At 39.4% G+C, this 13,976-nt stretch overlaps 1 protein-coding gene across 7 annotated transcripts in view; it reads left to right on the forward strand.

The window, feature by feature from the left end:
• Window positions 1–13,976, forward strand: part of LOC117305091 (soluble guanylate cyclase 88E-like) — an 81,935-nt gene that overhangs the window by 16,013 nt on the left and 51,946 nt on the right. For 6 of the 7 annotated variants that reach the window (XM_033789826.1, XM_033789829.1, XM_033789828.1 and 3 more), the window contains exon 2: window positions 10,785–12,519. In XM_033789826.1, the coding sequence (XP_033645717.1) occupies window positions 11,838–12,519 (682 nt within the window). In that variant the 5' untranslated portion in view covers window positions 10,785–11,837. Of the gene's footprint in view, window positions 1–10,713; window positions 12,520–13,976 lie in introns of those variants that run through there. The other variant, XM_033789827.1, reaches the window with a different exon arrangement.

Here is a 13,976-nt window from a genome sequence, read left to right on the forward strand (position 1 = left end):
GATAAGGCTATACATACCACACAAATATAGCTGTCTTTTGAAAAACTTCCCTACGTACTACCGTGATAATCTTCTCGTACAATTTGCACACTTTCACATGTCACTGTTCCCCCTGTGTAAGCTCTAATTGCTGAGAGAATGCTCTCAAATCAAGAACTAATCTTGCTATCATTTCACAGAGAGAGTACTGTTTTCACAGATCAGTTGTGTCTGGTTACTTATTCATTTGCTCTCCTACCTCTATATATAGGGCAGTAGATGCCACACAAATAACACGTTTTCATCTGTAACTCTTTCCTACGTACTACGGTAACAATCTTTATACTGCTTATAGAGCTAACACACTTTCACCTGTTCACTATTCACTGTGTAAGCTCTAGTCTGAGTGTTGAGATAATTCTCTCGAATCGGGAACTAACTTTGTTATCGTTTAACAGAGCAAGTACTGTTTTCAGGTACCGATTCCGCCTGGTGGTTACTTATTCATATGCTCTCCTACGTATATAGGGCAGTAGATACCGCACAAATAACCCGTTTTCATCCGTCATTCTTCACTACGTACTACCGTAATAATCTTTTATACAATTAAAATATTTTCACCTGTCACTCTTACCTGTGTAAGCTCTTAGTGTTGAGAGACTGCGTTCGAATCGGGAACTAACTTTCTTACAGAAATAGTACTGTTTTCAGATACTAATTCCGTCTGGTTACTTATTCATATGCTCTCCTGCCTATATAGGGCAGTAGATACCGCACAAATAACCCGTTTTCGTAAGATTATTACGGCAGTACGTAGGGAAGATTTCCCTACGTACTGCCGTAATAATCTTTTGTGCAATTAACACACTTTCACCTGTCACTTTCACTGTAGAGAACGCTCTCGAATCGGGAACTAACTTTGTTATCATTCTCAGAGAGTACAGTTCTGTCTGGTTACTTATTGATGTTACTCTCCTATTTTTGCATCGTACGGAAAATAGTGCACAATTAGCGCAATTTCATATGTCAATCTTCCCTGGCTGCTATAAGAATGTTGAGAATTCGAACCTAGTACTGTTAAAGACACTGGACACTATTGGTAATTGTCAAAGACCAGTCTTCTCACTTTGTGTATCTCAACATATGCATAAAATAACAAACCTGTGAACATTTGAGCTCAATTGGTTGTCGAAGTTGCGAGATAACAATGACAGAAAAAACACCCTTGTCACACGAAGTTGTGTGTGTTTAGATGGTTGATTTCGAAACCTCAAATTCTAAATCTGAGGTATCGAAATCAAATTCGTGGAAAATTACTTTTCTCGAAAACTATGTCACTTCAGAGGGAGCTGTTTCTCACAATGTTTGATACCATCAACCTCTCCCCATTACTCGTCACTATAAGTAGGGTTGGATGCTAATAATTATTTTGAGTAATTACCAATAGTGTCCACTGCCTTTAAGTAAACCTGCATCTGAGCTGTGTTGGTTGTGGCGACGCGATGAACATAAATCGTTGGTATCATTCGTGTATTTACACGTGCAGAGTCAACTGTGGCGTGTCATGGCCCGGCGGTTAAGAGCACCGGATTCAAACTCTGGCGACTCTGATCAGCAGAGTGTGGGTTCGAGTCCCGGTCTTGACACGTTGTGTTGTGGCCGAGTGGTTAAGCACACTGGACTCAAGCTCTGGTGTTTTTTATCAGTTCGAGTCCCTCCCGGTCTTATCATGATGTGTTGTGGCCGAGTGGTTAAGAGCACCGGATTCAAACTCTGGTGTTTCTGATCAGCAGAATGTGGGTTCGAGTCCCAGAGTGACACCTGTTGTGTCCTAAACAAGACACTCAACCATGATGCTTCGTCCTTCGGATTGGACGTAAGGCCGCTGGTCCCGTGTGTGCTATGTAACACACGTAAAACGAACTAGTGCATTTAATAACAATTACATAAAGGAGAAGGTCTCACAATCCACACGTAGTCCCACATACTTTACATGAAAATACTAAATGTTTGAGCACATTGAGCGTCACTGAGTGACGGGAGCGCTATAAGAATCGACTTTTATAATTATTGAATTGGCACAATTTGAAAACCGCTCACAAAGGGCTATATTGTAAGCCATCGGAGGTTTTTGAATCAAGTCTTAAGTTTATTTTGTCCAAGCACAAACTACTAAACATTACCCTGGCAGTATGTCCTTCGGGGTTTATAATTGCATTTTATGGTAGAAGTCAACGTCTCTTCTCACGTACAGCTCGTTCTCAGCATGTTACACCTATCTTACAAGAACTCCACTGGCTCTCGATCGAATTAGGTACCGCGTATAAATCAAATCTCGTCACTTTCGAAGCTCTTCATGTCCTGTCTCACGTCTTCGTCATAAATACATTCACGTTCGTCCTCTTTGTGACTCAAACTACCTTTTCCAATAAAGTATTGTCATGGTCAAAGAGCATTCCACTTCATTGAATCTTCGGTTTAGAACGACTTACATTACATATTAATGAAAAAGTTTGCGATAACACCAAGTAATGGTTCTGAAAAAAGAACCGTTGATTTAAATTCGACGTTTCGATCAGTATGCTCTGATCGTCTTCTGGAGAAAGCTGTTCATCTTCATTTGAGGCAAGCTGACTCTCTCCAGATTTGCAAGGGATTTATTTAGACCAAATTGTTTGGTTATTTTCTTTTGATGTAACAATTGCTTCTGTTTTCAGCAAATGTTGAGCAAATAGGCTCCTGTATTATGGGCCACCAAGAGCTCGCTCCGCGGCAATGAAGTTAAAGGAACACGTTGCCTTCGATCGGTGGAGTTGGTCTTTGAAAAGCGTTTGTAACCGTTTGTTATAAAATGCATTTGATTAGAGAGGTATTTTTCAAAGTAAAATATAATGATCCACACAAGTATCACTCGAAATTGCACGGTTTTACTTTTACCTCGTAGACTAACACGTTTGGCCATTTATGGGAGTCAATTTGTTGACTCCCACAAATGGCCGACCGTGTTAGTTCGCAAAGTAAAAGGAAAACCATGCAATTTCGAGGCACATTTGTGTGGATCATTGTATTCTACTTTTAAAATATCTTACTAACCATCTGCGTTTTATAAAAAACGGTTTCAAACACCTTTCAAAGACCAACTCGACCGATCCAAGGCAACGTGTTCCTTTAATAACCACCTTAAAAATTAGTGTATTCCCAGCCGATTATCTACCTTTTGCCCCAATTAGAGAGTTCTTTTCAGAACTGAGAATTTGTCTCCAAAAGATCTGGAGAAAAAAAAATATGTATACACTCTGCGGTAAATAGAAAATAATTATACACGCCTAGCAAGCAGTTCTCTAAAGAACAAAATCTACCTGGCAAGTAGATACACACATGGTGTTACTGAAAACCAAATATAAAGCAAGACAGTTCTCTAAAGAGCAAACTCTACCTGGCAAGTAGACACATACATAGTGTTACTGCAAACTAAATATAAAGCAAGACAGTTCTCTAAAGAGCAAACTCTACCTGGCAAGTAGACACATACATAGTGTTACTGCAAACTAAATATAAAGCAAGACAGTTCTCTAAAGAGCAAACTCTACCTGGCAAGTAGACACACACATGGTGTTACTGGAAACCAAATATAAAGCAAGACAGTTCTCTAAAGAGCAAACTCTACCTGGCAAGTAGACACACACATGGTGTTACTGGAAACCAAATAAAGAAAGACAGTTCTCTAAAGAACAAACTCTACCTGGCAAGTAGACACATACATAGTGTTACTGCAAACTAAATATAAAGCAAGACAGTTCTCTTAAGAGCAAACTGTCTACCTGGCAAACAGATACGCACATGATGTTATCGCAAACCAAATTATTATGTCGTCATAAAATAATATTATCAGTGTGAAATTATTCCATACATTTACGTAGATATTATACTTCAGTGGATTGTCTAAAAAGTTAAGTTGTAGAGAATAGGTCAACCTTCTTTTGTATGAGAATAGTGCAATGCACTCTAGTTTAAGCGTTAATGAAAACAATTAGTCAATTTAACTCCAGAAAAAAAAAAACATACACATGGCTGTTTCATATAATATTAACTCGTGGTGCCTTTGTGTAGCTGAACGATCACCATCTGTACGTCACATGAATATATAACATGATCATCAATCTACGTGACTCATTAATGCATCCCATCAACTTTACCAATCGTCTTCCATTGTCAGCTAGCACTCATTGTGTCCATGAAGGCCAATTTACTTAATCGTCTCTTTACAAATAAATAACATAACAATGATCACGAGCTTTGACATTATGTTAGTTTTGCATTTGGGTTGAAGAATGCGTTGTTTAGTTGTTTACTCTTTATATCGATGTGCAATGTACTGTAGACTATTGATTTGTACTCAAAATAGCTGTGAGGGTAAACAATTACTTGGTATCGAGTAATGGAGAGCTGTTGATAGTATAAAACATTGTGAGAAACGGCTCCCACGTGAGTTTTTTTAGAAAGAAGTAATTTCTCAGTTGCTAGAAAATGATGAAAAAAAAACACCCTTGTTGGACGAATATGTGTGCTTTCAGATAAGAATAAAATACTTCTAGCTAGAAGTCTTTTATTATTTTAGTGAGAAATTACCTCTTTCTCAAAAAGTATGTTACTTCAGAGGGAGTGGTTTCCCGCAATGTTTTTTTTTACTATCAAAAGCTCTCCAATGCTCGTTACCAAGTCCGTTTTCAAGTTAGTATTTGTTTTGAGTAATTACCAAACGTGTACCTTCCCTTTAAAGACTTCTGGCCTGAAGCCCTTATTTGACATCTGAAAGCCGACAAATTTGTGCAACAAAGGTGTAGTGTATTTCATTATTCTCATGCAACTTCGCTGACAAACTGAGCCCTAATTTGCACAGGTTTTCTTATTTTAGGCATAATTTTATGTCGGGATACAACAAGTGGGAATACTCCCCTTTGTGATTAATTAATTAAAATCATGTGTTCAGCCGTCGATTTCACCAAACTCCTCCTAACTCAGGATTAATCTCCTAATATTAGGACTGAGGACAGGTGTGGCGGTTTCAACTTTCCGCCGTGTTCAGTTTTCCGAATGACCAAATACGGTAATATTACGTCATGCGACGCCTGCGCACAGTAAGCGAAAGCAGTCAATTGTTATATTATGCTGTACTGAGTCCCCTCCCGGTTCCCTATCCACAGAATGTAGGACGCGTTGAACCAGCATCCTAAGTTAGGACGGGTTACTCGGCGTCCTAACTCGAGATAGGATTGGTCTTAGCAATTCGTGAAATCGGCTGCAGTGCCCTTATTATCTCCAGAACAATAATTTACAGAAAGTCCGCACAGTGACTACAACGCAGAGTTTCTTGTGAGGTCTACAAAGTGTTTAAAATCTCGGCATTTTGTGTACCCCGTTTGTGCTCAAGTCCACACTTTAAAGGCAATGTACACTATTGGTGCGTACTCAAAATATTTAGTAGCATAAAACCTTACTTGGTAACGAGTGATGGGAGAGGTTGATAATGTAAAACATTGTGATAAATGGCTCCCTCTGAAGTGACGCAGTTTTCGCAGTTTTCGAGAAAGAAGTAATCTGAAAGCATACAACTTCGTGTGACAAGGGTGTTTTTTCTTTCATTATTTCTCGCAACTTCGACGACCAATTGCGCTCAAATTTTTCACAGGTTTGTTATTTTATGCATGTGTTGAGATACACCAAGTGAGAAGACTGGACGTTGACAATGACCAATAGTGTCCAATAGTGTCTTTAAATGCAATGATTGTACATTTCTTATTGGCGACGTTTAATTACGGTACACTTATTGTTCAACTTAACTGACTGACAACTCGACAGGTAGAGCAACATACCTCGTTGCTGACCAAGGGGTGAGCAAATACGCATCAACTCGTAGAGAAACATCCATCAATGCGTTAGACTGCTGGTCTAGAATTGTGTTGATCCCCGGTACCACAAACTTACTCCGGGTTCGTTAACCCTAAAGGCAACTTGGACAACGGATCAGAGTTAATCCGTACTTGGGATTAACGGGATCAGGAGTCAACATAATATAACTGTAATGCGGAAATTCTTTGTTAGTATTCACATTACTTATTAGATTTGCCATTCTCTGTTGACCAAGGGGTGAGCAAATAGGCATTAACTCGTAGAGAAACATCATCAAAGCCTTAGGCTGCTGGGAGGGCTTTTTGCTGAGATCCTCCTCGAAAGAAAATTAGTCCGGGGTCGTTTTACCCTAAAAGCAATTCGGACAGCGGATCAGAATAAATCCGTACTTTTAAATGACCGTATCTGGAGTTAAAATTATATAAATGTAATGCTGAGTTATTAGAGTGACCATCTCTGTTGACCAAGCGATGGGAAATTAGGCATTTACTCAAAAAGAAACACCATCAATAAATTAGGCTGCTGGGGTGGCTTTTTGCTGATCCTCCTCGAAACAAAATTACTCCGGGTCCTTTTCCTAAAAGCAATTCAGAATAAATCCGTACTTGGGATTGAGGAGTCAACATAATATTACTGTAATGCTGACATTAAGTTACTCGGTTATTACATTATTTATTACAGTGACCGTTTCCTGCTGACCAAGGGGAGAGCAAATAGGCATTTACTCGTAAAGAAGCATTATCAATTCTTTAGGCTGCATGGATGGCTTTTTGCTGATCCTCCTCGAAACGAAATTGCTCCGGGCCGTTTACCCTTTTTAAAACGTAATTCGGACAACGGATCACAATGAATTCGTACTTGGGATTGACCGGATCAGGGGTCCAAATACTATAACTGTAATGCTGAAATATTATACATTAAAGGAACACGTTGCCTTGGATCGGACGAGTTGGTCTATAAAAAGCGTTTGTTACCCTTTTTTTTATTAAATGCATATGGTTGGAAAGATGTTTTAAAAGTAGAATACAATGATTCACACAAGTTTGCCTCGAAATTGCGTGGTTTTCCTTTTACTGTGCGCACTAACACGATCGGCCATTTATGGGAGTCAACAATTTGACTCCCATAAATGGCCGACCGTGTTAGTCGACGAGGTAAAAGGAAAACAGTGAAATTTCGAGGCATGTTTGTGTGGATCACTTTTACAACGTCGTTCTACCCATATGCATTTTGTAAAAAACGGTTATAATTTTTTTTCAAAGACCAACTCGACCGATCCAAGGCAACGTGTTCCTTTAAGTGTTGAAGTGGCCATTCTCTGCTGACCAAGGGGAGAGCAAATAGGCATTAACTCGCAATGGAAACATCATCAATGCACTACACTGGCGGGATGACTTTTTGCCGATCGTCCTCGCCACCAAATTACTCCGAGCTCGTTTACCATGTAGGCTATACGTACAATACGGATCGGAATTTCCCATACTTGGATTTGACTCGGATCAGGATCCAAGATATTATGACGTAAGCTGAAATACTAGTTAGTGATACATTAGAGTGGTCATTCTCTGTTGACCGGGGGAGCATTAAAGGCAGTGTACACTATTGGTAATTGTCAAAGACCAGTCTTCTCTCTTGGTGTATCTAAACATATGCATAAAATAGCAAACCTGTGAAAATTTGAGCTCAATCGGTCATCGACCTTGCGAGATAATAATAACAGAAAAAAAAACACCCTTGTAACACGAAGTTGTGTGCGTTTAGATGGTTGATTTCGAGACCTCAAGTGTTAAATCTGAGGTCTTGAAATCAAATTCTTGGAAAATTACTTCTTTCTCGAAAACTATGGCACTTCAGAGGGAGCCGTTTCTCACATTGTTTAATACTACCAACCTCTCCCCATTACTCGTCACCAAGTAAGGTTTTATGCTAATAATTATTTTGAGTAATTACCAATAGTGTCCATTGCCTTTAACTCATAAAGAAACATCACCATATTGTCTTAGACTACTGTGATGGCTTTTTGCTGATCCTCCTCGCCACCAAATTACTCCGAGGTCGTTTATTAAAGGCAATACCGTACAAACGGATCAAAACGATTCTGTATTTGGAATTAACCGGATTAGTGTGAAGACTAGTCTTTGACAATTACCAAGAGTGTCTAGTGTCTATAAGCTTTTACAAATTCAGAACTTTGCTCCTCCGAATTAATCAACGCCTATTACCCTACTAGAAATATGTTTTGGCTCGCAAAATCTTCCTTAGACTCCTTTCCCAGCCGCCACCAAAGAATATTTTGGGCAAAAGGCCAGTCATGTTATGTTTCCTGAACACCCCTTTAACTATATCTGTCTGAAATGTCAAATCTGATGAGAAATAAACAAAACTAATTTTCCGTTTGGAGTTTATCGCTTAGTGATTGTTTCATTGTTCTTGAATCGATGTCAAACAATCGTTTTTTCACTATTTTTCTCGTGACCCAGATGGCCGACCGATCTCAAACTTCTACATGTTTTTGTTTGTTGTTTTGTTATATGTTGGATCACATAAAGTGCTCACACTGCCAGCGATTGGTTTGTTGGCAGCAATAAATTCAGTAGGATGTTCCTTTAATTGGGTCGACCAAATGGACGCACAAACCATACAATAAACCACGCACAAATTGATTCTCCTAAACTTATTGACATACATTTACTGTAGGCCCCGCATAGCGATTGATCGTCTGGTATCAGAGATGTGTAGACAGATACCCAAATATTAAATTAATTTTAAGTGCAAGGAGTTTAAGCTGAACACAGAGTTTTGGTTGTAGAAAAATCATTCCCAAATGTTGAGAACGATTTATCATATACTCATAGATATAATACATGTCAATGTTTTGTTTCTCTGTTAAACAAGACTGGCGCCGTGAGCTCGTCTGCTTGCCGGAGTTAAGTAGTCCTTGTCCATGTTTCTTAAAGAAAAGTCATGACACGGAGTATGCTTCAGCATTGCTTGGTTTGTATGGTCACGTTATACAAGTTGACATGTGATAAACGTGATCTAGTATGTAGCATCCGGTGCACTTTGGGTAATCAAGCTACAATTACGTCCGCAAATTGATGTTTTGTACACAAACAACAAAACTACCAATGCGACCGTTTCGGAGCCATTTGATACGATGGCATCCTTTTCCCCCTTGTTTTATATAAATAATAGTATTTACATCACGTTAACATTCAGCAGTGTTTGCGTGTGATACGTTACAGTATGATTAATCTTTATGTTTTTGTTTTTTTTGTTAAAATGAGGTTCGCAAGAACTGGTTGTCACGGTGATTCATTTTCAAATTGATACTAAAAAAAAGACGGTTTGTCCATTGGCCTTTGTTTGGTTGCTAATATAAAATGACAAAACGACATTGCGTTCAGCGCAAATTTTTTAAGTGAGCCTTGATCTGTACCCCCCCCCCCCCCCATTAAATGGGACCTGTAGAGCATGACTACATGGTTTATATAAATACAATTAACCATTATTGCTTCGTCGAGTTGGGGAGGTACTGTTTTCTGCTCTACTAGCCATGCCTCTGATGGTTGGTAGCCAAGCCCACATCCGTGTGGACTGTAGGAGGGGTACCCCTGTTCCAGCCGAAGGAGTAGGTGGCAATGGCCCCTGAAGAAAAATGATTGAAGTGGCTTTTAGGCTTTGTGTTTCTGGCGACTTGCGTTAACAAATAATAACAATAAATAAAATAAAAATTATATCGTTGCCTAGAATTCAGCATTTCAGCCAGACTTCCAATCTTCCTCGGTCAATTGATGTTATTAATGCTTCAATAAATACAGAGAGGAGATGGGGATAGTTTGTATGTGATTAATTCGCTCAAAGCTGGTGATTACTGTGTTTGTATCTCTTGTCAAAAGTATATTCATTATTGGTTGACAGTTAATGGGTAAAACAGTGGTACAGTGTACCTTGGCATTTATGTCAAATTGTGGTTTAAAGGGGGAAGGTATACGTATATTTTTTAAAAGACATTCATTTCGAGTCCATAAGACTAAATACAAAAAACGTGAGCTACCTGTAGCAAGCATGCTGAGACTAAATAGTGCAGTTGGTCAGTGTAAACACGCCATCGTGACCCTGTTTACCGTGGTCAGCGTCCGGAATGAGTGCCCCAGTTTCCGCTCCCAGTGGGGCATGGATGAGTGGCTCGCTGGAACACTGGCTCATATTGATCTCATGACAGGCTGGCTGCAAAATATTTGTTTCAAATTCCATTTGGAGACATTTCGAAAACAGGGATTGAATCCATTCCTCCCAGCTAAAATAGAAAGTCTTTACCAGGGATCCTGATTTATTATAGTTTTTCCTACCCAATTCCATTGTCATTCACTCATTTGTACGTACTAAAACAATTAAAATGTTTAAATTCACCACTTAAAGGGTTAATGTATCTTTTGTAGGACAAAAAAACACAACGTCCATAACACAGATTTACACTAAACTTACACAGTTTGAAGATAATGATGGTAGAAAGCTTCCCTGAAAATACTACGTGCTGAGGTGCTGTAGTTTTTGAGAAATGAGTAAAACAATGTCATGAAAATATTATTTTAATCATTTACAAACGGATTTTCATGACATTGTCTTACTCATTTCTCAAAAACTACAGCACCTCAGTAAGTAAGATTTGAAGGGAAGCTTTCCACTAGCATTATCTTCAAACCCTGTAAGTTTAATGTAAATCTATGGACATTTTGAAAAAGTACCCAAATCCTTTAGAGCCCACCAAAAAAAAAAAGTGATGTTCCCTAAACACAACGTTGCATCTGTATTATACCTTGTAAGCTCTCGTGCAAATCCGTAAACATTTCCTTCTTAAATTACAATTGTCTTCTTCTTCTTTTCTTCTCTAGGCGCATCAAATCGAAACGTCCCTACCGTCGTCAATTCATATACAGAGTAGGCAATCTCAGATGACTGAAGAAACGCTCCACCCTCCAGGCCGTTTGTTGTCTTATCATCCCGTAACTCCTCCCCAGAACAACCGAGCATCTCTGAGAACGAATTGATCTTACAAACCCCCCTTGGTTAAACTCCGTAGGGATATGACATCTGATTCCAGGCACTATGCGCAGTCGAGTTGTGACACATAACCGATAATAGTCAAGGAGGTTTGTCGGTGTTCCTCATTGGTGCAGCCAGAAGCAGATCATTTTGAGCACAGCATAGACACCTACTATACATGTCGGTGTTCCTTATTGGTGCATAAGCCAGTGAATCGTACCTACATGTTAATTGCAGATACCTCACACATGTCGTGTCAGGGTTCCTTGTTGGTGCAACCATAAGACAGTGAATCTTAACACACAGCGTGGGGACATAGCTACACAGGTCGTAGTTCCGTATTGATGCAGCAGCGAGTCTTACAACACAACGTGGAGACTTAACTACGCAGGTTGTAGTTCCTTATTGGTGCAACCACAGACAGTGAATCTCAGATACCGAACTACAGTAATATACTATCTTCTCACCGTTGTTTGCCTCTAGCTACGCTTTCTTGCCTGCTATGTGGATTTGAACGTGTCTACGTGCTTTATAAAGCGTTAGCCTTAAACAGGAAATGAGCTATTGAAAAACTTGATGGTCGCTACAAACATGTGCAAGAGTCCTATACAGCCGGCAGTTTAACAGCGGACGTCAAGAAACATTATCTCAGGCTTCAATAACATTTGCGGAAGTACAATTATTAATTTTTGTAAAGGAAACTAAGTTATGATTGGGAGACGACGATGACGATGTTGAACGTACAGTTAAAGAGCTGATGTAGCGTGAATTATTGTTCAGCACCGCTGATTGCACATCATTTTGTACTTGTACAAGTGAAATTCTTAGTTGTTTTGTAAGAGAGTTTTACCGCGACAAAGCGGTTTTCCACTCTTTGAGGTTTCTAAGTTTTGAAACTCATCATGTACGGGCTTCTGATTGAGAACACAATAGAGTTTATTAAAGATAGGTATGGGGAGGACGCATGGCTGATCATCAGGGAGAAGTCTCGTATCCACGAGTATGCTTACGTCTCGCATAGAATGTACAGCGAGCGCATCATAGCCAGGCTAAGTCAGGCTGTGAGCGAATACTCGGGATGCACAGCCCAGGAGTTCATGGAGGCGACTGGGATCGAGTTTGTGAAGTTCCTCGGTAAATATGGCTACGATCGTATGCTACGCGTGCTCGGTCGTAGCATGCGAGACTTTTTGAACGGTCTAGATAACCTTCACGAGTATCTTCGCTTCAGTTATCCAAAGATGAAACCTCCAAGTTTCTTTTGCACGGATGAGAGCGCGACCGGTTTGACGCTTCACTATCGCTCGAGGAGGACGGGTTATTTACGGTATGTCAAAGGTCAACTCAGACAGGTTGGGAAGCAATTTTATAATCTGGATGTGAACGTGGACGTGGTGTCCGAGGAGACGAGGGGGGACACGACTTATGTTGTATTCAAACTGGAATTTGACAATAAGGAGTTTGAGTCAAGGAGCAAGAATGTCTCAACTATGGGAGACGAAGCGGTTGTGCAAGCAAATATCTTCTTTGATCTCTTCCCCTTTCACTTAGTGTTCGACAAGAATATGACGGTAAAAAATGTTGGTGAGTACCTCTTTCTATTATTCACATCTTTCTATAATTCAGGTTGACAAGAATCTATTTTATTGAAATACATTATTTCCAACAAACCCTTACGTCGGCGCCGATACCTGTGTGACTAGCGCGTGTTAAATGCTATGCAATCTTCCCTAATACTCCAGCTTTTTAAACTTGAGTAATTAGGCATGAACGCAACGATTTCATATAATGTTTAAAAAAATATATTAAATGCTTGCTAAGACAAATGATTCGAAATGCCTTTAGCTAATATGCAATCTCGGTTGTCTAGTTGGTAAAGACAAAGCTCCATCAATGCAATGGTCAAGGGTACGAATCCCACCCGAGTAATATATTTATGTGTTCACAGAACTCGGGAAAGTACTGCCGTTGATTTCACAAAACTCTTCCTAACTTAAGACTAATCTTAGGACTTAGGACGAGTGCCAACCCTGCACTGTAGCATGCAGACCTTAAGATAAATCCTAAGTTAGGACAAGTTACTCGTCCTAACTCGAGATAAGACGAGTCCTAACTCTTTGTGAAATCGACGGCTGCGCAGTGTCTTTATGATGTTATAACGCTCTTTAATTGGAGCCGACTGTAATGACCTATTAGAAAACAGGGGCTCGCATCACCAATGTCAATAGCTGGACTTGTAAGGCAGTCACTTCCTTATTAATCTTTTGGGCAAATACGCAGCATATTATATTTGGGATGAGAAAAATAAATATTTGAACCACCCAGCGTCGATGTAAGTTGTGAGGCTCCCACAGCCTTACAAGTTTCAATTGAGGTTATTTCCTGAAGGTTTCCAAATCTAAAGTCTTCAAAGACAAGAAAAAGAAACACAACTAATTGTATGAAATGGGTTGATTGCTTACTGTATAAGAAAATCCAAAACGAAAGGTAAATTTGCAAAGGGCATTATTTTATGATACAAATGCCTTGTTCGAGCAACAACTTCCCAAACCGTGTACATTTTCAATTAATAAAGTGAATACATTTTGTTTTGGGTAAAAGGAAACATTACGGAGTTTTGGGGGAGAATGGGTATTTGGACTTTGGATTGCGTGTTATAGAGATACTTTGGTAGGTATATTATTTATGTATCAGGCAACTATGATGTAAACTACAAACACCGGCGTTTAAAGGCAGTGAACACTATTGGTAATTGTCAAAGACTAGCTTTCACAGTTGGTGTATCTCAACATATGCATAAAATAACTAACCTTTGAAAAGTTGAGCTCAATCGGTCATCGAACTTGCAAGATAATAATGAGAAAAAAACACCCTTGTCACATGAAGTTGTGTTCTTTAGATAGTTGATTTCGAGACCCCAAGTTCTAAATCTGAGGTCTCGAAATCAAATTCGTGGAAAATTACTTCTTTCTCGAAAACTATGGCACTTCAGAGGGAGCCGTTTCTCACAAAGTTTTATACCATCAACCTCTCCCCATTAC

This window comes from Asterias rubens, chromosome 22, assembly GCF_902459465.1.
Source record: "Asterias rubens chromosome 22, eAstRub1.3, whole genome shotgun sequence".
Classification (NCBI taxonomy): domain Eukaryota; kingdom Metazoa; phylum Echinodermata; class Asteroidea; order Forcipulatida; family Asteriidae; genus Asterias; species Asterias rubens.